The sequence below is a fragment of the Ogataea haglerorum genome (assembly GCF_019207285.1).
Source record: "Ogataea haglerorum isolate 81-453-3 chromosome Unknown 81-453-3_NODE_3_length_672639_cov_96.912891, whole genome shotgun sequence".
Taxonomy (NCBI): Eukaryota; Fungi; Ascomycota; class Pichiomycetes; order Pichiales; family Pichiaceae; genus Ogataea; species Ogataea haglerorum.
The window spans coordinates 494,295-516,139 of record NW_025065153.1 but is presented as its reverse complement, the minus strand read 5'-3'; the positions used below and the strand labels follow the sequence as shown (position 1 = coordinate 516,139).

At 59.9% G+C, this 21,845-nt stretch overlaps 16 protein-coding genes across 16 annotated transcripts; 8 read left to right on the top strand and 8 right to left on the bottom strand.

Annotated features, from left to right (window-relative positions):
- Positions 1 to 12: 12 nt before the first annotated feature.
- KL911_001446 (uncharacterized protein) lies at positions 13 to 918 on the bottom strand (the record flags this gene model as incomplete). Its single annotated transcript, XM_043196405.1, has 2 exons — positions 13 to 596; positions 678 to 918. The coding sequence occupies 2 exons, from the start codon at positions 916 to 918 to the stop codon at positions 13 to 15; spliced, it is 825 nt and encodes a 274-aa protein (XP_043056019.1).
- Positions 919 to 1,013: 95 nt separating this feature from the next.
- Positions 1,014 to 1,849, top strand: KL911_001445 (uncharacterized protein; the record flags this gene model as incomplete). The annotated part of the gene is made up of 2 exons (XM_043196404.1): positions 1,014 to 1,243; positions 1,417 to 1,849. 2 exons carry the CDS (start codon positions 1,014 to 1,016, stop codon positions 1,847 to 1,849), a joined length of 663 nt encoding a protein of 220 aa, XP_043056018.1.
- Positions 1,850 to 2,194: 345 nt separating this feature from the next.
- KL911_001444 (uncharacterized protein) lies at positions 2,195 to 5,977 on the bottom strand (the record flags this gene model as incomplete). The annotated part of the gene is made up of 1 exon (XM_043196403.1): positions 2,195 to 5,977. The coding sequence occupies one exon, from the start codon at positions 5,975 to 5,977 to the stop codon at positions 2,195 to 2,197; it is 3,783 nt and encodes a 1,260-aa protein (XP_043056017.1).
- A 90-nt stretch (positions 5,978 to 6,067) lies between these two features.
- KL911_001443 (uncharacterized protein) lies at positions 6,068 to 6,463 on the bottom strand (the record flags this gene model as incomplete). Its single annotated transcript, XM_043196402.1, has 1 exon — positions 6,068 to 6,463. The coding sequence occupies one exon, from the start codon at positions 6,461 to 6,463 to the stop codon at positions 6,068 to 6,070; it is 396 nt and encodes a 131-aa protein (XP_043056016.1).
- Positions 6,464 to 6,601: 138 nt separating this feature from the next.
- On the top strand, positions 6,602 to 7,886 carry KL911_001442 (uncharacterized protein; the record flags this gene model as incomplete). The annotated part of the gene is made up of 2 exons (XM_043196401.1): positions 6,602 to 7,054; positions 7,395 to 7,886. The coding sequence occupies 2 exons, from the start codon at positions 6,602 to 6,604 to the stop codon at positions 7,884 to 7,886; spliced, it is 945 nt and encodes a 314-aa protein (XP_043056015.1).
- Positions 7,887 to 8,141: 255 nt separating this feature from the next.
- Positions 8,142 to 9,293, top strand: KL911_001441 (uncharacterized protein; the record flags this gene model as incomplete). The annotated part of the gene is made up of 1 exon (XM_043196400.1): positions 8,142 to 9,293. The coding sequence occupies one exon, from the start codon at positions 8,142 to 8,144 to the stop codon at positions 9,291 to 9,293; it is 1,152 nt and encodes a 383-aa protein (XP_043056014.1).
- Positions 9,294 to 9,341: 48 nt separating this feature from the next.
- On the bottom strand, positions 9,342 to 10,487 carry KL911_001440 (uncharacterized protein; the record flags this gene model as incomplete). The annotated part of the gene is made up of 2 exons (XM_043196399.1): positions 9,342 to 9,899; positions 9,972 to 10,487. 2 exons carry the CDS (start codon positions 10,485 to 10,487, stop codon positions 9,342 to 9,344), a joined length of 1,074 nt encoding a protein of 357 aa, XP_043056013.1.
- Positions 10,488 to 10,775: 288 nt separating this feature from the next.
- KL911_001439 (uncharacterized protein) lies at positions 10,776 to 11,135 on the top strand (the record flags this gene model as incomplete). Its single annotated transcript, XM_043196397.1, has 1 exon — positions 10,776 to 11,135. The coding sequence occupies one exon, from the start codon at positions 10,776 to 10,778 to the stop codon at positions 11,133 to 11,135; it is 360 nt and encodes a 119-aa protein (XP_043056012.1).
- Positions 11,136 to 11,174: 39 nt separating this feature from the next.
- On the bottom strand, positions 11,175 to 12,184 carry KL911_001438 (uncharacterized protein; the record flags this gene model as incomplete). Its single annotated transcript, XM_043196396.1, has 2 exons — positions 11,175 to 11,856; positions 11,928 to 12,184. The coding sequence occupies 2 exons, from the start codon at positions 12,182 to 12,184 to the stop codon at positions 11,175 to 11,177; spliced, it is 939 nt and encodes a 312-aa protein (XP_043056011.1).
- Positions 12,185 to 12,315: 131 nt separating this feature from the next.
- Positions 12,316 to 13,659, bottom strand: KL911_001437 (uncharacterized protein; the record flags this gene model as incomplete). The annotated part of the gene is made up of 1 exon (XM_043196395.1): positions 12,316 to 13,659. The coding sequence occupies one exon, from the start codon at positions 13,657 to 13,659 to the stop codon at positions 12,316 to 12,318; it is 1,344 nt and encodes a 447-aa protein (XP_043056010.1).
- Positions 13,660 to 13,742: 83 nt separating this feature from the next.
- KL911_001436 (uncharacterized protein) lies at positions 13,743 to 15,038 on the bottom strand (the record flags this gene model as incomplete). The annotated part of the gene is made up of 1 exon (XM_043196394.1): positions 13,743 to 15,038. The coding sequence occupies one exon, from the start codon at positions 15,036 to 15,038 to the stop codon at positions 13,743 to 13,745; it is 1,296 nt and encodes a 431-aa protein (XP_043056009.1).
- A 79-nt stretch (positions 15,039 to 15,117) lies between these two features.
- On the top strand, positions 15,118 to 15,345 carry KL911_001435 (uncharacterized protein; the record flags this gene model as incomplete). Its single annotated transcript, XM_043196393.1, has 1 exon — positions 15,118 to 15,345. The coding sequence occupies one exon, from the start codon at positions 15,118 to 15,120 to the stop codon at positions 15,343 to 15,345; it is 228 nt and encodes a 75-aa protein (XP_043056008.1).
- A 433-nt stretch (positions 15,346 to 15,778) lies between these two features.
- KL911_001434 (uncharacterized protein) lies at positions 15,779 to 16,815 on the top strand (the record flags this gene model as incomplete). The annotated part of the gene is made up of 2 exons (XM_043196392.1): positions 15,779 to 15,898; positions 16,291 to 16,815. The coding sequence occupies 2 exons, from the start codon at positions 15,779 to 15,781 to the stop codon at positions 16,813 to 16,815; spliced, it is 645 nt and encodes a 214-aa protein (XP_043056007.1).
- A 37-nt stretch (positions 16,816 to 16,852) lies between these two features.
- Positions 16,853 to 17,214, bottom strand: KL911_001433 (uncharacterized protein; the record flags this gene model as incomplete). Its single annotated transcript, XM_043196391.1, has 2 exons — positions 16,853 to 16,886; positions 16,955 to 17,214. The coding sequence occupies 2 exons, from the start codon at positions 17,212 to 17,214 to the stop codon at positions 16,853 to 16,855; spliced, it is 294 nt and encodes a 97-aa protein (XP_043056006.1).
- A 271-nt stretch (positions 17,215 to 17,485) lies between these two features.
- On the top strand, positions 17,486 to 18,076 carry KL911_001432 (uncharacterized protein; the record flags this gene model as incomplete). Its single annotated transcript, XM_043196390.1, has 1 exon — positions 17,486 to 18,076. One exon carries the CDS (start codon positions 17,486 to 17,488, stop codon positions 18,074 to 18,076), a length of 591 nt encoding a protein of 196 aa, XP_043056005.1.
- A 141-nt stretch (positions 18,077 to 18,217) lies between these two features.
- Positions 18,218 to 21,814, top strand: KL911_001431 (uncharacterized protein; the record flags this gene model as incomplete). The annotated part of the gene is made up of 1 exon (XM_043196389.1): positions 18,218 to 21,814. The coding sequence occupies one exon, from the start codon at positions 18,218 to 18,220 to the stop codon at positions 21,812 to 21,814; it is 3,597 nt and encodes a 1,198-aa protein (XP_043056004.1).
- Positions 21,815 to 21,845: the final 31 nt, after the last annotated feature.

The window sequence follows — 21,845 nt, the reverse complement described above, 5'->3', positions numbered from 1 at the left end:
ACACAAATGCATTTAGCGAGAGCGCGACTCGTCAATGAGCGTCCGCAGCTGGCGGATGTCGGCCGGCCCCGTGCGACAGCACCCGCCCACAATGCCCACGCGCTTGTACTGCAGACACTGTCTCACGGCGTCGACAAAGTGGCCCTGCTCGCCCGACCACGTCTTCGTTGTGCCGTCGTACACCTCGCCGGAGTTCGGGTACAGCACGATCCGCGCGTTTCGCAGGTTCTGCGAGTCCGAGAGCCGACGGTCGAGCTCTTCCACCACTGGCAGAGCCACCCTTACACCGCAGCAGTTGACGCCAACGGCAGCGAGGTTGCGATCGTAGTGGCTGTCGAGCCAGCTGACGACCTGCGCGAGCGGCGTGCCATCGACGAGGGCCGTCTCGCGCACGCTGAGACTTAGGTACCACAGCTTTTCCTGCGTGCCGGCCAGCTCTGCCAGAACCCTGATTTCCTGGAACGACGGGATGGTTTCAAACGCCAGAACGTCCACGTCGGGGCATTGGGCGAGAAAACGGAACCGGCCTTCGTGGAACGCGCGCAGCTGCGCGTCGGTCACCGAGCCGTAGTTCCCCGTGTACTCTGACCCGTCAGCTAGATACGCTCCGTACGGCCCTATAGAGCCGGCGATCTTCACGCCGGCGCCGTTCCCATATTCGCGGCGTGCCTGCGCACAGAGGCCCACCGCCCGCGTGTACATCGTGTGTGGGTCCTGGTGGTTTTGCTCGATGTTGGCGTCGCAGAGCTGGTATGTTGCCGTCAACACGATGTTGGCGCCGCTCCGCATGTAGTCAAGATGGATCTCCCTGATGGTGTCTGGCGAGTCTAGCACGGCGCGGCCGGACCACAGGCCGCCTGAGACGTCGACGCCGCGTTTCTCGAGTTCAGTTCCTAGCGCCCCGTCCAGAAGCAGCATGGAACAATTTAAATTAAAAACGTAAGATAAATAAAAATAATTACAGCATGATTACATAAAAATAAACGAAATAAATTAAAATCATTTTCCATCTCATGTACACAGGCACCCTTGACTCGCTGCCACACGAAAATGACCCTGCTGTCAGCGTGGACGAGCTGTGGCGACGCACGTACGGGCTGGCACAGGAGTACGTGGTCGAGAACGAGCCAGCCGCCGTGCTAGAGCGCATACACACAGCCCGGTCAGGGTTGCAGAAGACTGCGCTGCTGGCCGCAATGCTGGACAACGGCGTGCTGTCTGAGCAGGACGAGGCGTGGAGGCCGTGGCGGAGGCAGGTTGTCGCGGCGATCGCCCAGCTGCTGGGCGAATTGGATCTGCAGCTCGTCTTTGGCAACAGGCCCGTTCTGACAGCCTTCTACTCTTTGCTTGAAGGATATACCAAAACGGCACAAGACCCCGGCACCCTTCTCGTGGAGCTTGTGCGCCGCGTGGGAGACACGGCGTCTTTGAATGCAACATTTCATTATTTACATCATATTACACTCGAGCACCTGTACTCCCGCCAGAGCTACCGCGAAATTGCAAGTCTCGAGCCGCTATTTGCACGACACACGGCGATCGACCCTCTCAAACTTCGCAGAGACGACGTGTTCGACGCGTACCATGCGCTTGCCATATCGCTCATGAACACGGGCCGGTACCCGGAAGCACACAGACAGTTCCTGATCCTGTTCAAGCTGCCGGTGTGCAGGACGCAGCCGGCCATCCAGAGCCTCGTCGCAAAGTACACGATCAACCTGGTGCTAGTCGGGCTCAAGAAGGACGCCAACCTGCTGAAATACGGCGGCTTTGTGAGCCCCGCGTGCTGCCAGCTGATCCAGAGCTACCAGACCTGCCAGCCGACAAGTTTTTCCCAGACGGTGGATAAGCTGGCTAAGGAGACGCCCGAGCTGGTGCCACAGGTGTTCGGCGACCTTGAGACGCAGATGCGCACGCGTATCTTGCAATTGAGCCTCGAGCCGTACAGCACGGTCGACCTGGCCACCGTGAGGAAGATAGACCAGCGGGAAGACGTGGCTCCGCTTCTGCAACGGCTCGGATACGCCGTGGACGCCGACACGGTCCAGGTGCCTAGCACGGGCCGCCATCAGCCGCTCGACACGGCAGCGCTGGTTGCGGCCATCAAGTCGCTCGACAGGGTCACCGCCAAGGCAAAACAGAGCGCACAGCTGAAGGAGGCACAGGAGCTGCGCAAGCAGCGCAGCCTGGCTGTCTAGTCGAGCTCGCCGTACGTGCCACGGCGTTTCGTGGTGTCGTATTTGCGGATGATGTTCTCCTGGCCCTCGTCCTGCGAAAACGCAAACCCGCGCTGCTTGCGCATGCGGTGCACCTGTCTGACCTTGCGGATGGTCTTCTGGAACGAGGAGAACCGCGGCTTGTGGTCCTGGATCTGGTACTTCTGGATTTTCTGCACCTTGTGATAGAACTCCGGGTTCCACGTGCGCTTGTAGTACTTCCACAGCAGGTCCCGGAGCAGACACAGCACGGGCACAATTAGGATAGTCATCCAATAAACGAGCGAGCCGAATATTTTCGGGACAACGCCCCAGTACTCCTTGGAGACGCCGACGTGGGGCGCGACGCTGGCGTAGACGGGCAGGACCACAAACAGGAGCGCGAGCGAGCCCGGAATGGCCACCAGCGTGAACTTGGTCCACTGAGACGAGATCAGAGCGGCCTTGCCAAGCGCAGTCACCAGACAGGCGGAGTAGATGGCAATGCCGAACCCCCAGTGGTCCACGGTGGTGCCGTCGGCGAGCTGGTTGCCGTATTTGAAAATGTTGATGAGCGCGATGTAGATGATGGCACTGTGGTAGAAGCCGTTGACGGCCCACGACCAGAAAATTTCCACGTTGAAGAAATGGCCCGCCTGGCCGATTTTGTACAGTTGCGGGTACTGGTTCAGCATGTTGGCCGTGATGTACTGGTCGAAGATGCCGATCACGAGCGGCGGAAGCACAAGGAACACCACGTTGTACAGCGTCAGCGTCCACGACTCCACCATCGACTGGCCGCTGAACCCGTTGCTGAAGACGTACCAGAACTGGGTCATGTAGAACACGATGTTCTTGTAGAACGAGTACAGGATTGCCAGCGACAGCCGCTGGTACGACCACGAGCCGTGCACGAGCAGCAGCTTCTTGAGGTACTTGAACTGGCCGATCGCGAAGTCTGCGCTGCGCGCGGCCTGCATGCCTTCCATGCCGCTAATGCCGACGCCGACGTGCGCGGCCTGGATCATCGACACGTCGTTGGCGCCGTCGCCGACCGCCAAAAGCAGCGCACGCTTCTTGCGCTTCACGAGCCGCACCACGAGCGCCTTTTGCAACGGCGACACGCGGCAGCAGATCACCGCCTTGCACAGAACAGCAACCTCGAGGAGCAGGTCCTCGAGATCGGCCTCCAGAGCATAGCCCAGCGACTTGCCGTCGATCACGAGCGCCAGCGTGTTGATGTCGTCCTGCGACAGCTGGTTGCTGCGCAGGATCTCCACTTTGTCCAGCAGATTCTGCCTCGTGTCCCGTTTGCTCTCCTCGTTCACAATCAGCAGGTTCATGTCCTCGCTCAGCAATTTGCAGCTCATGCCAATGTTGATCGCCGTCTCCTGACGGTCGCCCGTCAACACCCACACCTTGATGCCGGCCTCCTGGAGAACCTGGATCGTCTCGGGAACGCCGTCCTGGAGCTTGTCCTCGATAGCGGTAGCACCCAGCAGAAACAAGTCCTTTTCTATCAACTCCGCAGCCCTGTCCAGCTTCTCCGACCGGTTCTCCAGGCTCGTCGACGCCTTGTTGTAGATCTGGCTCCATTCCTGGTACTCCTGTTCCGGGACCACCCGCGTGGCGATACAAAGCGTCCGCAGACCTTCCACGGCGAATTCCTCCAGGTGCTTTGTCGTAGCCTCGACAAACTCGTTGTTTTCCGCCAGCCGCGCAAAAATCACCGTGTCGGCGCCCTTCACATAGAGTCTGATATTGCCGTCCGGACACCTGAAGATGGCGCTCATTCTCTTTCTCGAAGAGTTGAACTCGCAGATGTTGAGCAGCTCGTACGTGAGCTCCTGGCCGTCGACCTCGATGCTGATGCTCGACGGCTTGCGCACGGTGAACTTGTAGCCCAGCATCGCCGCGCCTTCGACCAAGGCTCCCTCGTCGGGCGACGCGGCTTGGTACTTGATGCTATCGCCTTTGATTTCTGGAATCACCGTGTGGCACGCAGCCAGCAGAGTGAGGAACTCGTCGATGACCTTTTTGTTTCTGTGCTGCTTGCGGTCGATCTGCAGCTGCTCGAACGTGTGGTAGCCGACTTCGATGCCGCCCTGGACGCTCGCCTGGCCGTCCTCCGGGATCTCGCCAATGTAGCAGCGGCCGCCGATGGAGCACGTCTTGAACTCCATGATGTTTCTGGTCAACGTGCCTGTCTTGTCGCTGAAAATGTACTCGATTTGGCCGAGCTCCTCGACGAGCGACGACGTCCGCACCACGGTCGGCGAGTCCGTCGGCTCGTAGTACATGTCCAGGTCTGAGGCTATGAGGTACGCCTGGTAGTACTTGATGATTTCGACCGTGACAAACAGCGAGATCGGCACGAGATTCGAGAAGAGCACCCAGTAGGTCAGAATGTCGGCGAAAAACAGCTTCACCTTGCTCGTCCCTTCGAGATAGAGGTAGCCCAGATGGTTCTTCATGAAGGCGATGTTGAGAATGTCGCCGAGCGACGAAACCACCGACAGCACGAGCAGAATGCCAAACAGCGCAATCACCTGCAAATTGATGATCCGCTCGACGTCGGTCTTTTTGATCGGCGCCGCCGTCGCGTTGCGCATCAGCTTTGTCTCGTGGCCCGTGAAAACCACAATGCCCTGGATCCAGACCGTGTTCCGCAGACTGGCGCCGCGCAGAAGCAGCTGGTCCGGACTCAGCGGGATCTCGCGTCCGTTCAGGTACAGCGTACCCTCGTACGTGTACAGACTGCTGTTGGGCCGCTCGCTGAGGATCTTGCCCTGGCATTGGACCAGCTGCTGCGGCGACATCAGCCCTGCGGTCTCCTCGCGAGACTGCTTGATTTTGAGGTTCGTTTCGCCGTCCAGGTTCGCCGTCTCGATGTAGCACAGCCCTTCCGGCTCGGACGAGCTCAGCAAGATCAGGTCCGCCGGAAACGGCTCCTCGCTGTTCACCTTGACGATGTCTCCGACTCGGACGTTGATCCACTTTTTCATCACGTACTGGCCGCTTTTGATGTCCAGAACCTCTATTTTGGACCGGTTCAGCTCGTTGTCAGACGCCGTCCGCTTTATATCCTCGGTGATCTCCTTCACGGCGGAAACTAGCAGCACCACCATCAGCGTGCCGATCGTGGTGTACCTGTTGGTCGGAGACACCGACGGGACCTGCTGGATCACCGACGTGAACAGGAAAAACAGGTTCGCGTACTTGGAGAACTGCTCGAACAGGAACTTGGGCACAAACGTGACAAAGTTGTACTTGGTGGTGCTGATGTGGTTGTCGTAGTAACCGAATCGCGCGTTAGTCTGCGGGTCGTTGATGTAGATCGTCCGCGGGCTCGTGTCGTCGGCGTTGGTGCGCCTGCGGAAGTACCTGCGGATGTCGAACATGTTGGCCGTGTCGGCGGGTGTTTCCGGTGCCGGCGTGCTGCGCGACGGCTCGTGTGAGTCGTCGACGTTCTCGTACGCGGTCCTGCCCATTTTGTTTCGTATCTGGCCGACCACAGAGCGCAGGCCGCCGCTGGAGTTTGGCGGGCCGAAGCTGTCGCTCTCGTAGTCGCTCAGAACGTCCGAGTCGAACGGGTTGTCGTGCAAGGGCCCGGCCGCGTCGTAGTCGTTCGCCACGCTGGCAAACGCGGCGGCAGAGCTGGCGGGCTGTGGCGCAGGGTCGCTGAACGGGTCGTCCACGCTGTCCAGGTCGACAAGGTCGACAAGGTCGTTGCTGGCGCGGTAACTGGCCGCGCCGGACGTAAAGGGGTCCCCGTGTGACATGGGAAAATATCTAATAATTAAAAACAATACGAGTTTTTAAAATAACGGCCGTGCCAGTTCTACTAAATCTCTTCTCATGTATTACTCTACCTATGCCTCAAGACTCAGACGGCCCTTAGGATTGGTCACCTTCACGCCGATGGCCTTGGCACGGGCCAGGATCTCGACTCTGTTCTTAGCAGACACGTTGTGGGCAATTTCAGCAGCGTAGGTCTTGGTGTGCATGATCAGACACTCCAGGTCCTTGACGTTCTTCACCAAAAAAGCCTTGTGGCCGGAAGGCATCATGTGTCTGGTCTTCTTGTTGGATCCGTAACCGATCTTTGGCTCTCTGATGGTGCCTCTGAACCTTCTTCTGACACAGGAGTCGATACCCTTCTGTTTTCTCCAGTTCTCGGCCACTCTGTGGTATCTGTCCGAGTGGTGTCTCTTGAACTTCTTGGTGTGCTTCTTGACGATCTTTGGGTGTGGGAGCGATGCAGCCATGGTTGGAGAAAAGATTATCGTAGAGAGTATTTTATTTTACTTTGAAAAATTTTCTAGCCCTAGACGGGGTCACGTGGGAAAAAGGGCACCGGTCAGAGTAACAGACCTCATTTCCGCGAGCGCTCGTCGATCGTCGCCATGCATTATTTTATCGACCAGGACGCCAAGTACGAGCCCGTGCGCCCCTCGTTCGACACAGACGTCATTCGGCTGTATGGCCTTCATCCCATCGCGCAGTCGCTCGCCAGGGTCAACCCCGACGGCTCCAAGGGCGTGAAGCTGCGCAAGTCGTACAAGAACCACGTCGCCGACCTGCCGGGCAAGCACGCCATCCCTACCGAGCGGACGCTGTCGCCGATCGTATTCCGGCCGGACAATCCGGACCTCGGCGACGTCCAGCTCAAACAGTACCCGTTGGAGCAGTTGAAGGCGCTGTTTTCGTTTGAGAAGAGCTCAATCAACGGCGTTCCCGGTTTCGACTCCAGCAAGCTGGCCATTGACAGTCTCGACTCCTCGGCTAAAAAGGAGCGCAAGAGAAAGGGCACGCCCACGACGCCGAGCGAGCCCGACCAGAAAAAACGCCATGTCCAGGTGCATTTTAGCTAGTTTCTTCGTCTCGCCGAAATGCACCGTTCGCGTCCGCAAGACGTATTTTGCCAGATATTCGCTGCCTCGTTCATCTCCGAGCCCGTTCAGTCAGCACGCCGGCTCCAGTGGATTGACCGAAATAGTCCTGACCGACGCGGCTGATCATGAGCTGAGGAGGACGGCTCAGTGCGCCTTTCCGCGGTGCCGCAAAGTGCTCCAGCCCACGCAAACCGGACAGCTCTTCGAGTCCGCCTTCCTCGCCACGCCCACGTCCCTCCCCCACAGACAAGTCCATAGTCCACGAAACGCTAATCATGTCCGCCGATTCGACGCCCGAGCGTAGCTGCGGGAATTAGACCCGGCCGTCTTCTTTCTCGTAAAAACGGTTACTTTCTTGACCGTGTCCAAATGCGTCTCTGCTCCACCACCCAAAAGACAGCAGCCTTGCCGCGACGAGTGTACTGAGCGCCCGCACTCAGCCGACCATGTTGAACTTCTGCAAGTTGCGACGATCGTCGCCAAAAAACAGCCCACCTTAACGATGTCGCAGGTGTCGGCGAGAAGACGGTATGGTCAAGTAGCGGCCAAAGAGGAAAGCAGACAGGTAATTTCCAGCGTCTCCAAACGCCGTTTCTCTCGCTGCCTTGCACGGGTCGTTCCGCTACAGCCGCACGTTGCCGATGGTAGCAGTGGTGGCAGAAAATCAGACCTGGCTGTGCACAGTAGCGCTCGGGCGACCGAAGAGAGCCAGGCTCGGGAGGAGTCTCTGGGCGACATAAGCGCGGCTCTAAATGCCGTCTATCTCTGTTCTAATGCGTTGCTCCACTGGAACTGATGTCGACTTCCCAGTTGAAGAGCAGAGCGGCGTATTCCCCGCTCATAATTGCCCTACCGGCACACGCACGCCTCACAGTACCACCAGCACAGGCACGGCCAGAACCACACGGCCAGAACGGCGTGGCGTCCCGCTGGCAGCAGGTGTAGGCGAGGCTGCTTCCTAGCGAAAAAGACGAGCGACGCGCCGATAGACGTCTGCAGTGGAAAAAATCATGAAAATTTTTTATACTTTCCAACAAACAATCAATATAGCATGCCTCCTAAGAACAAAGTTAAGATGGACCTGGGCTCGTTCCTGGCGGACGAGAGCTTTGGCGGCTCGTGGGCGGACGAGGAGTTCGACATGAACACGCTGGAGGTGCCCGTCAGCGGGAAGCCGTCGGGAAACAGGGGCGGAGGAAACGAGAGGGACTACGAGAGGGCCGAGTATCCGATCCCAGACCGCGCGCCATACACCGCGAGAGTGAGCAACCTGCCGAGAGAGGCGCAGGAGGACGAGATCCAGGCGTTTTTCGCAGACAACTTGCGCATCGAGGATCCGTTTGACGAGATTGTCGATTTCTACGCTCCAAAGGACCAGCACACGGGGGCGCTCAGAGGGTTTGCATTCATTACGTTCAAGAACAGGAAAACTTTGGAAGAGGCATTGAAACTATCGGGACAGAACCTGGGCGGCCGTGTTGCGTACGTCAGCGTGGCTGCTCCCACGAAGGAGCCGTTTGGGGGCCGTGGTGGCCGCCAGTCACGTGGAGACATCGACTGGAGCACGCTGCGGGACGGCCCACGCAGCGAGCAGCGCGAGCAGCGCGGCGCAGACTTCAGAGGCGACAGAATGCGCGAGCGGGCGCCGGAGCCGGACTGGGGGGCCGTCAGAAACATGCCTGTGGCGCGGGAGGGCAGGAGAGAACGGCTGCCGTCTCGAAGAGAGCCGGCACCGGAGCCAGACTGGACCGCGGTCAGAGAGGGCGCTGCTGTTCCCGAGCCTCGGCGCGAGCGGCTGGGACCTCGCAGAGAGCCACGGGCCCGTGGGCCAGAGCCGGACTGGAGCGCCGTCAGAAGCCGCGAGCCCGTGCGTGTGGAACGTGCGGAGCGGGCGCCGAGAAGAGAGCGTGGGCCGGAGCCGGATTGGAGTGCCGCCAGAGACAGTGTGGCCGAAGCCGCTCGCAAGAGGAGCGAGGGCGTTCTGCGCAGCAAGCCAAAGAAGCCGGAGCCTGACGTGGACTGGGAGAACCTGCGTGGCTCTGCGCTGAACAAGGAGCACAAGCCGCGGGAGCCTAAGGAGCCCGAGACCAAGCAAAAGGCCAAGACAGACGGTCCGAAACAGTCGTCGTTCAACGTGCTGCCAGTGGAGGACGACGAGGACGAGCTGGCCGCGGGAACTGAAAAATTGTCGGTGAATGAGTGATCGCACGTTTAATTAGATAATGGAACAGAAATGAATAGAGAGTCGTAGTCACACCATCTGCTCGGGCTGTTGCTGCTGCTGCTGCTGCTGCTGCTGCTGCTCGGGCTCGCCACCGGGCCGCGAGCTAAGCCGCGCGCTGCGGTTGCGCTCGTAGAACACAATCACGTAGTGGTAGTACAGATCCTCTTTGCGGATGCCCATCATGCGCCAGAACATCGACGACAGCATCGTGAACTTGTTGTTGACGGTGTGGAACGCGAGCGTGTCGATGTCGCGCAGGTCGTCCGGGTGGAAAGGTCTCTCGTTGATAATGTCCATGATCGACGACTGCAGCGAGCGCAGGTCCGGCATGGGCGGCCGGTCGAAGTCGTTGTTGTGCACCGGGGTGGCCTCCTCGACCGGGCCCGTGGGCGGCGCCGTTGCGGCCGACGTCTGGCCCTCGGCGGTGTACTCGCCGTTGCGCACGAGCTGCAACGACGCCAGCAGCGTCTGCGCCTTGAACTTGGTGGAGCGCGGGAAGAACAGGTCGCTCATCGACTCGGCGTCGTTGAAGATGCTGTCGAGATTGCGGTCGCCCTGGGCCTCGCTGGCGGGGCGCGAGCGGGTCTGGTCGCGCATGAAGAAATCGCGCTTGCACATCGGACAGCAGCCGCGCCGGTTGACGAGCCAGGGGTCCACGCAGTCGGCGTGGAACACGTGACCGCAGATCAGGCCGCGGACCTCGTCGTCGTCGAGCAGGTTGTCGAGACAGATTGCGCACATGCCGGAGGTGAAGTGGAGGTCTTGTGCGGCGTCGCCGGAGGAGGCGGTGGCAGGAACAGTGTCGTGGAGCTCAATGTTGTCGGTCTTGTCCTGGTCGGCCAGATCGACCTCCTCCGGCGGCGAGGACGGCGCATCCCGGACGTTGTCCTGTTCCTCCGCAGCGTCCCCATGGCCCGCGTCCTCCTCGTACACCAGCACGCCCTCGTTCCTGTTGATGACGTCCTCCTTGCCGCCGTTGAGCCACTTGGCGTACGTCTTCAGCGGGAACAAATCGTCGACCTCCTCCTGCGTCAGCTTGCGCTTCCGCGAGTACCCCTCGCGGCGACGGGCGCGGTAGCCTTGTAGGTGCCGGTTGCCCGTGAGGTTGAGGGCGATGTCGTGCTCTAAGTACGGCTGGAGGCCGTTCATGGACGCGCGTCCCGTGGGGCCCATGTAGAACGGGTTGCGGGCAAACTGCGGCGCCGAGCTGTACAGCCCGAAGCGAGACCGCACAAGGTATCTGAGAGTGAAGAAGATAAATAGACCAGCGATGATGACGCCCACACAGAGAGCAATGAAAAACAGCACCGTGGACGGCTTGCTTCCTATAAAGCTGCCCGCCACGTTGGTGTTCGAGGGGGTGGCGGCAGGGGCGTCCGACGTCGAACTCATTACGTTGGCCTTAAAACGAGGAGGGAAAAAAAAGATAAAATAAGAAAAAGCCAAGCCTGCATTTTGCATATGATTACGGTGAAGGCGAAAAGACAGGGCCTGACGGTGTTTGCGAGCGTGCCGGCTGGGGCCGGGGTGGGGGAGCTGAAGCGGCGGCTGGCAGAGATGCTGAACAGCACGGGCGGGCTGCTGCTGCACAGCGAGCCTGTCGGGCTGTCGCAGACAGACGTGGACGTGCCGGTGCCGTCGTTCGAGGAGGCCGGGGAGCCGGCGGAAGAGGGCAGAGAGAAAGTGACCGCGGAGGGGCTGCGCATTGGCGTGCTGGAGGACGAGATCCGCGAGACGGACGAGCTGGAGCTGCGGGACGGGCTCGCCGTGGCGTTTGCGTGGCGGGACGAGCCGTTCAGCGTGGCACAGCCGCAGGAGTGACTACGCATACTCTAATAGTACTTTATTACTAAACAGCGCCTAGTTGACCAGGGCAGAAGCAGTGGCAGACTCGTATTTCCAGGTTGGTGGCAGCACAGCAACCGTTCTGTAGTATCTGGCGAGTCTGTGGATTCTGGACTCGATCAGAATGAGTCTGAACTTGGAGTCCTTGTCCTTTCTGTTTCTCTCCAGGTGCTTTCTCACGGAAACAGCCTTCTTGATCAGGTAGTACAGGTCCTCTGGGATCTCCGGAGCAAGCCCGTTGGACTTGAGGATTCTCAGGATCTTGTTGCCGGTGATGACCTTGGCCTGGTTGACTCCGTGGGCGTCTCTCAGGATGACACCGATCTGCGAGGGAGTCAGACCCTTTCTGGCGTACTTGATGATCTGCTCAACAACATCCTCGGACGAGAGCTTGAACCAGGACGGAACGTTTCTCGAGTATGGAATGGCGGAGGAAGAAATTCCTTTTCCCTGGACGGTTAGTATTCGATACTTATCCAATACATGGCATAGGATTGGTGCTGCGCAGCCTGCACCGCTGCAGCCCGAATCAAAGGCGTGTATTGGGCTATACGCTACCCACTTTGCTGTGCATACGACCCATGTTGATAGAATATTTTGAGGAAAAATTTTTTGACCTTGAAAATTATCTACCACCGCGCACGTGACACACACAGAGGGCTCAGAAGCCCTCGCAGACCGTGGCCCCGGGCGCTGTCTGCCGCCGGCCGCTACTCGACCTCCGCCCTCAGCGCGTCCCAGTCGTCCTCGTCGGCGACCTCCACGAACCGGTTCGCGCTGACCTCGCCCTTGAACTGCTCGAGACACCCCGCGTAGAGCATCTTGGCGTCCTGCTTTGCCGTCAGCGGGCGGTGGTACACGAGCACGAGCGGGTTGCTGAGCCGGCCGTCATCGAGCGTTTTGGAGTAGCTGAGCACGACGAACCGCGGCGAGTTGTCGGGCAATTCCTCGAGCAGCGCGTCGATCGACTCGATCTTGTCGTCCGGCTCCTCGTACAGCACCTCGTACGACTGCGGGTCGATCATGTACACCTGTGCTTGCAGTGTGCTGCTGCGGGCGCTCGAAATGCGGAACTTGCGCAATCTCTGCAACGTGGGGGTGGAGAACGAATACAGCGACATGATAAGGAAAAAAAATATATTTTACCTGTTTACTGTCAGCTCAACCCCGCGAGCTCGGCCTCCTCCTCCACGGTGGCGCGTTTTTTCAGCACCAGGTCGTGGCCCGTGACCCGCCTGTATATGTCCTTGACGTCGTCTGTCGTGGACTCGAAGTGGGACGACGGGTCGTACGACTTGGAGATGTAGATGTGGTCCGCGGAGCCGTCCTCGATCGGCTCGTACAGCTCGGCAATGCCCATCAGCACGTCCTTGGTGGCGCCGATCACCTTGAAGGCCGGCTCCAGCTCCAAGTGGGGCTTGTCGGTCTCGATGATCGTCGAGATGATGGCCAGATAGTAGCCCTTGGCACAGATGTTGTGGGCCGACGACACCATTGCGATATAGATGTCGTTTTTCCTGCCCACCTGGTTCTGCGGGATGATGATCTGCGCCGAGTCGGCGTCCGACGTGTACGGGATAGGGTGGTCGAGGATGCACATGGCCCTGATCACCTTCTGGCCTGTGCTCTTGACCTTTTCAGGGAAGTAGGTGGGGTCGGCGATCACCACCGGCGCCTTGGCCACGCCCTCTTTGGTCCTGACGCCGGCAAACCGGCCGTCCTCGTACAGCACCTCCTCAATCGGCGTGTCCAGCATGAACGTGCCGCCGTAGATGGCCGACAGCCGGGCAAATCCCTGCGGCAGCTCGCCGAGCCCGTACAGCGGGTAGATGTATGGCGACTTGCCGTATCTGGCAACAGAGCCCAGATAGAGCACTATTCTGTCGTACGTCTCTCTGGCCGGCTGAGACAGGTAGTCGTCGTTCGACCACAGCGCCATGGCGTGGCCGATGAAGTCCTTTGTCCCCCGCTCAAGCCCGTACTTGTTGTACAGCTCGTCCATGGTGATCTTGTCGAGATCGACGCCGCCGTGCGTCGACACCTCGTCCTCCTTGTACTTGATGATGAACTCGAGGAAGTTCTTCATTCTCCTCTTCTCGAAAAAGCCCATCAGCGGCGACGAGATCGCCTCTGTCTGGTTCGAAGGCACCTTTGCGATCCGGCCGCCCCTGTACACGTACGAGCCCGAAATCTGCTTGAACTCCATGTACCGGGTGACATCGGTGTGGACGAGGATGTTGGTCAGCTCGCCGTTCGACATGAGGAACTTCGGGATCAGGTCCACGCACCAGTCGCGGTCCTTGCCGAACTGGTCGCTGTACGGCTTGCTGGGCTTGAACTTGGAGTAGAGCTGCGTCAGGTTCAGCGAGGCGCTCTCGCCGCCGTAGTAGTCCTGCTTGTCGATGTGGAGCACTTTCTTGCCGTCGATCGAGAGCAGGCCGGACAGAATGCACTCTGTCAGGCCTGTGCCGAGCACAATAACGTCGTAGTCGCCTTCCATGAGAATAACTTTTGATGAGATGACAGGATTTATTTTTCGGTTGCCTTCCTGCGCCGACGGGTCGATAACTAGAGGACATTAAATTATATATTTAATTTCTTGTGCTTGAACACACGCGTGCCGCCCGCGCCCTTGTAGTCGCCCGCCACCTGGCCGCTGCCGCGCAGCTGGTAGTAGTAGCACACAAGCCCCTCCAGCCCCACCGGCCCGCGCGCGTGGATCTTGTTGGTCGAGATGCCCACCTCTGTGCCGAACCCGTACCGGAACCCGTCAGCAAACCGCGTCGAGCAGTTCCAGTACACGCCTGCCGAGTCGACGCCCGCCAGGAACTTCTCGGCCGCCGCCTGGTCCTCCGTCACAATGCAGTCCGTGTGTTTCGACGAGTGCTCGTTGATGTGCAAAATGGCCTCCTCGACGCTTGCAACGCTCTTGACGGCCACGTCGAGCGACAGGAACTCGCGCGAAAAATCAGACTCTTCCGCCAGCACGCTCTGCGGCTGGTCCTTGAACAGCTCCGCCGACAGGTGGCACGTCACGCCGGCCTCTCGCAGCGCCTGCAGCACTTCTTCGTGGCTACCATCTTGCACCAGCTGCGAGTGCAGCAGCACGGTTTCCACGGCATTGCAGCCCGCGGGGTAGTTCGTCTTCGCGTCCACAACTATGCGGCAGGCCTTCGCAAGGTCCGCGGCCTTGTCCACGAAGATGGAGCAGATCCCGTCCGCGTGGCCGAGCACAGGAATCTTGGTGTTCTCTTTGATATTTCTCACCAGCTCGTTCGAGCCGCGCGGGATCACCAGATCGATGTACTTGTCCTGTTTGAGCAGGTCGCCGACCTCCTCGCGCGTGCTGATCAGCTGGATCGCGTTCTTGGGAACAGCAGTGTCCTCCAGAACCTCGTAGATCACCTTGGCCATCGCCTGGAACGTGTGCAGGGACTCCTTGCCGCCCTTCAGAATCGCCGCGTTGCCCGACTTGATGGCCAGCGCGGTGATGTTGGCTATCACCTCCGGCCGGCTCTCGAAAATGATGAGCAGAACGCCCACGGGACAGGTCAGCCGGGTCAGCGTGAGCCCGTCGTCGAGCTCCGTCGCGAGCGTGACCCTGTTGAGCGGGTCTTCCAGGTTGGACACGTCCAGCACACCCTCGCACATCGAGTCGAACTTGCCGTTCTTGGACAGGTCGAGCCGCTTGATCAGCGACGGCGACAGCTCGTTGGTCTCGGCGAGCTGCATGTCCTTTCTGTTGGCGGCCAAGATGTCTTCCTTGGCGGCCTCGAGCCCCTGCTTGATCTGGTACAGCGCGAGGGAGCGCTGCTCGTCCGAGAGCGTCTTGAGCACGGTGGCGGCCATGTGGGCCCGCTGGGCAATAGCCTTGGACATGGTGCTGATGACTAAAATTTTTTTATCTCTGTCTTACATAAGCGGCCCGTTGCAAGTTAGACGAGGCTCGGCGCCCGGCATGAGGCGCTCTTTGGTGGCGTGCGGTGTCTTAGCACATGCAGGGTGGCAACGGGGAGCCAAAGGCACTGTACAGCGGCGGCCGGGGCGCTCGTCACGTGAGTCCAGTGGAGATGCCCACGTTCCACAGATAAAAGCTGCGCAGGCAGGGTCTCCACTGCGGCCGGACAGAGCGTGCTGGAGACACAAACGCGCCCCGCGATCTGCAGACAATGAAGAGTGTGCCTGAACACGGTGCCAAAGGAGTTCACAGGCCAGCGTCGATCTAGAATCTGGGTTTAAATCCCAGAAAGGAAGGAATGGCTTGCTGCAAACACACAATTTTGCCGAAAAGGGAACTGACGGAGGCTCTGTTAGGAGGCTTGGCTATTTTTAGCAGCGGACGACGCTGAAATGAGCAACTCCTTGACACGAGAGGGCGGTTCTTATCGACGGCTCCACAATAATAGCAGCAAGCATATGGCTTTGAGCGCAGGAATTGTTCACCGCGTTGGGCGATTGTTTGCTAGAATTTTCTGCTTCATGTAAATTCCGAAAGCGGAAGGCCCTCGAATACGGTATCGTGTATGAAAAAATTTTCTGGATGATCGCTTACGGGAGGTGGCGAGATATAAATAGAGCCAATTCCCACTTGCGGATTCTCATCGTATTAATTAATCGAAATGCAATTCTCTAAGGTTATTGTCGCTCTCGCTGCTGTCGCTTCTGTGCAAGCTGCTAACAACTCTTCTGAGTCCTCTACGGTCTCTACTGCCGGTGCTGCAGTCAACAGCTACGGTTCCGTTGCTCTCGGTGCCGGTCTTGCTGCTGCTTTGGCTCTCTTCTAAGCACAGAGTTTTGTCGAACTACTCGGTATAATATGCGCTTCCATTTGCTAGACTCATTATATAATCTCATGCCAGGTGGAACTGGACTGTTCTATTTCCGATAGTCCATTTTGTATTAATTTATTTATGCTTGGAAGGATAACAAGTCGGTAGTTATGTAGCCGGATTAATTTTAATTAGCTGACCTGTAAAGCTTAGCCTGCCGTACGTGTGTATATTCCTGTCTGTTTTTGTTTTTTCTGCCGTCGCGTCGATTTCTATGCTTCATGGAAATCGCCCATGAATCCGGTCTCTTGGCCCTCGCCGCCAGCGCGCGCCCACGCAAGCGACTGCGCCCTTGCACAGAGGTCATCTCGCTAGTGAGCTCCGAAGGGCAGAGCTTCGACGACGAGCTCGAGGTCACTAACTCTACAGACAGCGAAAACGAACTCAGCGAGGACAACATAGGGCTCGAGGCCGCCAGACGCAGTCAGGCTCACGACTCTCAGAGTGGAACGCAAAATGGAGCCCCCAGACGCTCCCCCCACGGAAGCCCCCACTCAAAGTCCCGCGAGCCTTCAACGACCTCTATTGCACACTCTGCCGCACAGGACAGCCCGCACCTGGAACTCCCGCACATCTCAGTGCACTCGCAGTCCTCTTCCGAGCCAGCAAACCCGCCCGTCGCGCGCGCGCCGTCGCCCATTACCGGGGCGATCCCACAATCCACACAACTGTCCCCATCAACATCTCTTAGAAAAAAACTCCCCCATCTGGCCAAACCCATCGCCGTGCCGGCGCAACCACGGTACCGCGTGGGGCTGTCCAAACGAGCACGTGTCGATCCTCTACATCCCTACTTAAAGCAAAGCCAGCCGCGGCAGCCCTCATAGCTCGTCGTGCGGCGACACAATCTCCAGAAGCTCCGTGTCAAACACCAGAGTGGCGTCCGGCGGAATCACGGCTCCGGCCCCACGCTTGCCGTACGCCAGTTCCGGTGGAATTGTGAGCCGCCGTTTTTCGCCCACACACATGTCCATGAGTCCCTGGTCCCAGCCCTTGATCACGTGCCCAACGCCGAGCGTGAACTTGAGTGGCTGGTCGCGCTCGACGGACGAGTCGAACACCTCCTGCGTGTCGAACAGCCTCCCCGTGTAGTGCATCTTGACGACGTCGCCAGGCGCGGTTTTCTGTGTGCACTCTTCCGGTGGCACTCTGTGGGTGACTCCTATCTGGAGCTCCGCGTTTGTGGCGGCAGCCAGTGCCAAAACCGTTAGCGATTTGAGATTCATAATGACAGTTTTTGATCGACGCAAAATTCAAATTTCTCCACGTCGCTCGACGCGAAACGGTAGCCAACGACGATAGGCGCACCAGCTCTAGGGTGTGCGTGAGGGCCCGGTTCGACCGTCCCGGTCCCTCGTGGCCCTTGCGCGGGGGAGCACAATTGGCCGGCCAACTTTCCAGAAGCTGCCCCACGGGCCAGAGCGCAGACACTGTGTACGAGCACTAATTTACTATTTATTGTATTTACGAGATTTATTTATTATTTTTCGAGTCCCCATGTCTCTCACAAACGAAGAGTTGCTGGGATTGCACAACCAGGACGAGCCCGAGCTGCCGAAAAAGCGGCGCACGGTGCACAAGCTGACGGACGAGCTGCTGCTGGGGCCCCGCGGCCTGCCTGCGCTGCACAGATCGCTCAAAAAGTACCGGTTCCACCACAAACGCGCCGCAGACAGAAGACGCGACGAGTACACGAGATCGCACCATTTCGACAACCTCACGCGCCTGCTGCACATCTACCAGGCATGGGGCCACGACATCTACCCGCAGTACAAGTTCAGAGACTTCATTCCGGTGCTGAGCCGCGCGGTTGGCAGCACGGAGGTGCGCAACTACAAGCGGCAGCTGATGAGGGGGGAGGAGGCCGGGCAGGAGGCCGGGCAGGAGCGTCGGGCAGCCGAGCACACGCAGCGGGAGCGGGAGCAGGAGCGGGAGCAGGACGCCTGGCGCGGCGACGAGCTTTTCGTGTCGGACGACGAGCTGTACACGCCGGCGGCGCACGCGTCCGCGCAGCTGCCGGGCGGCACGCACGAGAGCAGCGGCCCCTCCGCCGAGGAGCTGGAGCTGGCGCGCGAGTTTGGGTTTTAGACGGCCCCTTGCTGACACGTAATTCCATGGCAGTGTATAGTGCATTTTTTTCGTGTGATTTTGCCTTAACAAATAACTCTGTCAGACGTTAGCAAGACAGGCAATTGGCGCAGACGAGAAGCGAGCCACTTGATCTTTGCGATGACGCGCACAAGACGGAATACTGGGTTTTTGAGCGACGACTCGGACGCGGGCACGGCCGTAGGGGACGACGACGCCCGGTCGCGGCGCAAGCGGTCTGTGCCCCTCGACGAGGACTCTGACTCGGACGTGGTGCGGCCGCACCGCACGCGGGGCCGGCGGTCGGTCAATTACAACGAGGACGTGCTGCTGGCCGCGCTGGACGACGAGATCGGCGACGAGGGCGACCCAGACGACCGCGGCGCGGCAGAGCACGGTGTCGGGCGCAAGCGGCGACGCACGCGCTCGCGGGCGGCCGAGGACGACGACTTCGACGAGGACGACGCGGTGGCGAGCGACTCGAACGATTTCGACGAGGACGAGTCGTTCAGCTCGGACGACTCGCTGCGGCCGCGCAGACGGCGACAGCCCGGGTTTATTGTGAAGGACGACGAGGACGTGGCGTCGGACGAGGAGTACGACGTGCGGGCCGAGAGAAGTCGCCGCAACGGGCGCCCAAAGCGCAGGGGACGCGGCCGTCCGCGCAAAGAGGAGGTCGAGGAGTTCGACGACGACGAGAGCGAGGAGGAGGAGTCGCTGACGATCGCGGACGAGCTGAAAGCGCTGCAGGACGACTCGCCGCTGAACTCGCCCGTGCAGCGCAACTTGCGCGAGCGCAAGAACGTGAACTACCAGCTGCCGCCGCCGATGCTGCAGGCGGAGCCAGAACGCTTTGACGCGGCGGAGAGTCCGCGCAGGGGACGTGCGGGCGGCCGCTTTGGCGGCACGGGCACGGCAGTGCCCGCCAGCACGCAGATCCGACGGCTGTTCCCGACGGTGGGCCCGTTTGGCGGCGGCGACGTGCACGCGCTGTTTCAGAACGGCGGCGCCGCAGACACGCTCACGGCGATCGGCAACGTCGAGAGCAGCGACTCCGAGGACGACAACGAGCTGTTCAAGCCGACGGACCCGAATAAGCTGAGCATCGTGACCGTCGACAGCGGCGCGCCGGGCAAGAAGAAAAACACGCTCGCCGACACAGACCCGCTCGGCATCGACACCAACATCGACTTCTCTGTGGTGGGCGGGCTGGACAGCTACATCGACCAGCTCAAGGAGATGATCACGCTGCCGCTGCTGTACCCGGAAATATACTCCAAGTTCCACATCACGCCGCCGCGCGGCGTGCTGTTCCACGGCCCGCCGGGCACGGGCAAGACGCTGATGGCGCGGGCGTTGGCCGCGTCGTGCTCGTCGCAGCACCGCAAGGTGACCTTTTTCATGCGCAAGGGCGCCGACTGTCTCTCGAAATGGGTCGGCGAGGCCGAGCGGCACCTGCGGCTGCTTTTCGAGGAGGCCAAGCAGCAGCAGCCGTCGATCATCTTCTTCGACGAGATCGACGGCCTCGCGCCCGTGCGCTCGTCCAAGCAGGAGCAGATCCACGCGTCGATCGTGTCCACGCTGCTGGCGCTCATGGACGGCATGGACAACCGCGGCCAGGTGATTGTGATCGGTGCCACCAACAGACCCGACTCGATAGACCCTGCGCTGCGCCGGCCGGGCAGGTTCGACAGAGAGTTCTACTTCCCGCTGCCGGACGTGAAGGCGCGCGAGCAGATCCTCAAGATCCACATGCGCAAGTGGGACCACCAGCTGGACGACGGGTTTGTGCGCGAGCTGGCGCGGCTCACCAAGGGCTACGGCGGAGCAGACCTCAAGGCCTTGTGCACGGAGAGCGCGCTGAACGCGATCCAGCGCGCGTACCCGCAGATCTACCGCTCCAACGACAAGCTGCGCATCAACATCAACAAGGTGCGCGTGGTGGCGAGCGATTTCACGCGCACGCTAGAACGCATCGTGCCGTCGAGCGCGCGCGCAACCTCGCTCAGCTCGAGCCCGCTGCCCGAGACCGTTGCGCCGCTGCTGCAGCCGCAGCTCGACGGCGTGCTTGCGCGCGCGCGCCGCGTGATCCCGAGCGAAAAGCCGCTCTCGTTGCTCGAAGAAAGCCAGTACGTCGACCTCACGGCGTCCCAACCAGACGGCGGGTTCCGCCACCAGCAGCTGCTGGCCCGGCTCAACCAGCAGCGCGTGTTCAAGCCGCGGCTGCTGCTCGCAGGCAACACCGGCGACGGCCAGGAATACGTCGCCAACGCCGTGCTGCACAGCTTTGAGGGCTTCAACGTGCAGACGCTCGACTTCGCCAAGCTGCACTCCGACGCGTCGATCACCCCGGAAAACCTGGTGATCCAGCTGTTCCAGGAGCTCAAACGGCACAAGCCCAGCATTCTGTACGTGCCATACGTGCTGGGCTTCTTGGACGAGATCACGCCGTCGCTGCGGTCCACCATCAGCACGCTCGTGCGCACGCTCGGCGCCAACGAGCGCGTGCTGGTGTTCGGGATGGTCGAGGACCAGCAATTACTCGACGACAGGTACTACGACGAGCTGGCTGCCGTGTTTGGGTTTGCGCGCTCCGACGTGGTGCAGCTTGGGCAGCCTGACGAGCGTCAGCGCGAGCGGTTCTTCGAAAGTGTCTGGACGTGTTTCCACATGGCGCCGCTCGATTACAACGAGCTCAGCCTGCGACCGAAACGCAAACTCAAGGAACTCCCTAAAGTGGAGGTGGAGGAGCAGCCGCAGACCGCAGCAAACACAGCCACTAACGACGCAGAGCTCGCCAAGAGCGACATGCGTCTGAAAAACACGCTCAAGGTCAAACTGTCTGGCCTGATGGACCTGTTCAAGGCGCGCTACAAACGCTTCAAAAAACCCGTCGTCGACGACGCGTTCCTCGTGCACCTGTTCGAGCCAGAGCCAGACCCGGAGGCGCCGTACCAGCGCCAGGGAAACCGCATTTTGGAGGTGGCCACGGGCAAGCTCTACTACAACATCGACCTCGACGTCATCGAGGAACGACTCTGGAACGGTTTCTATTCGGAGCCACGCCAGTTTCTCAACGACATTGAGATGATCCTCAAGGACGCCAAGACGTCTGGCGAGCGCGACCGCGTGCTCAAGGCGAACGAGATGTACGCGAACGCGCAGGTCGGCATCGAGGAGATGGAGGCTGCGTATCCGCAGCTTGCCGCCGAGTGGAGGGCTGCGAGACAGCGCGAGAAGCGACGCGAGGCTGAGTACTTGCGCAAGGTGCGGGAAGAACAGGAGCAGGAGCAGGAGCAAGCCGAACAAGCGGAGCGGGAGCCAGCAGGTGCAGTGCAACAGGTGCAACAGGCACAGCTCGTTAATGGAGACTCCACGCAGGGTCACGTGACTTCGGATGCGGTTGCAGCCGCTGCCACCAGCGTGGAGGTGGCTCCGGTGGAGCCCGCCGAGCAGCCCGTCAAGGAGGAGTTACAGAAGGAGGTTCAGGAGGAGCTGAATGAGCAGCCCGAGTCCGAGTCGTCGGACGAGGACTACCCCGAGCCGCCAAAAGAGCAGCTGATCTATTCGGAGGAGAAACTAATTAAACTGCAGCGTCTGGTGCTGGACAAGTCTGCCGCGATGCCTGTGGAGGAGCTGGAGAGACTGGCGTCTCGTCTGATCGAGATGATTTGGGAGGAGCGGATGAATCTAGACAAGAACGCGCTGTTGGACCGGATGGAGGCCCTGCTGCACTAGCCGTCGTACTGCTCACTCTGCTTGCCAACCT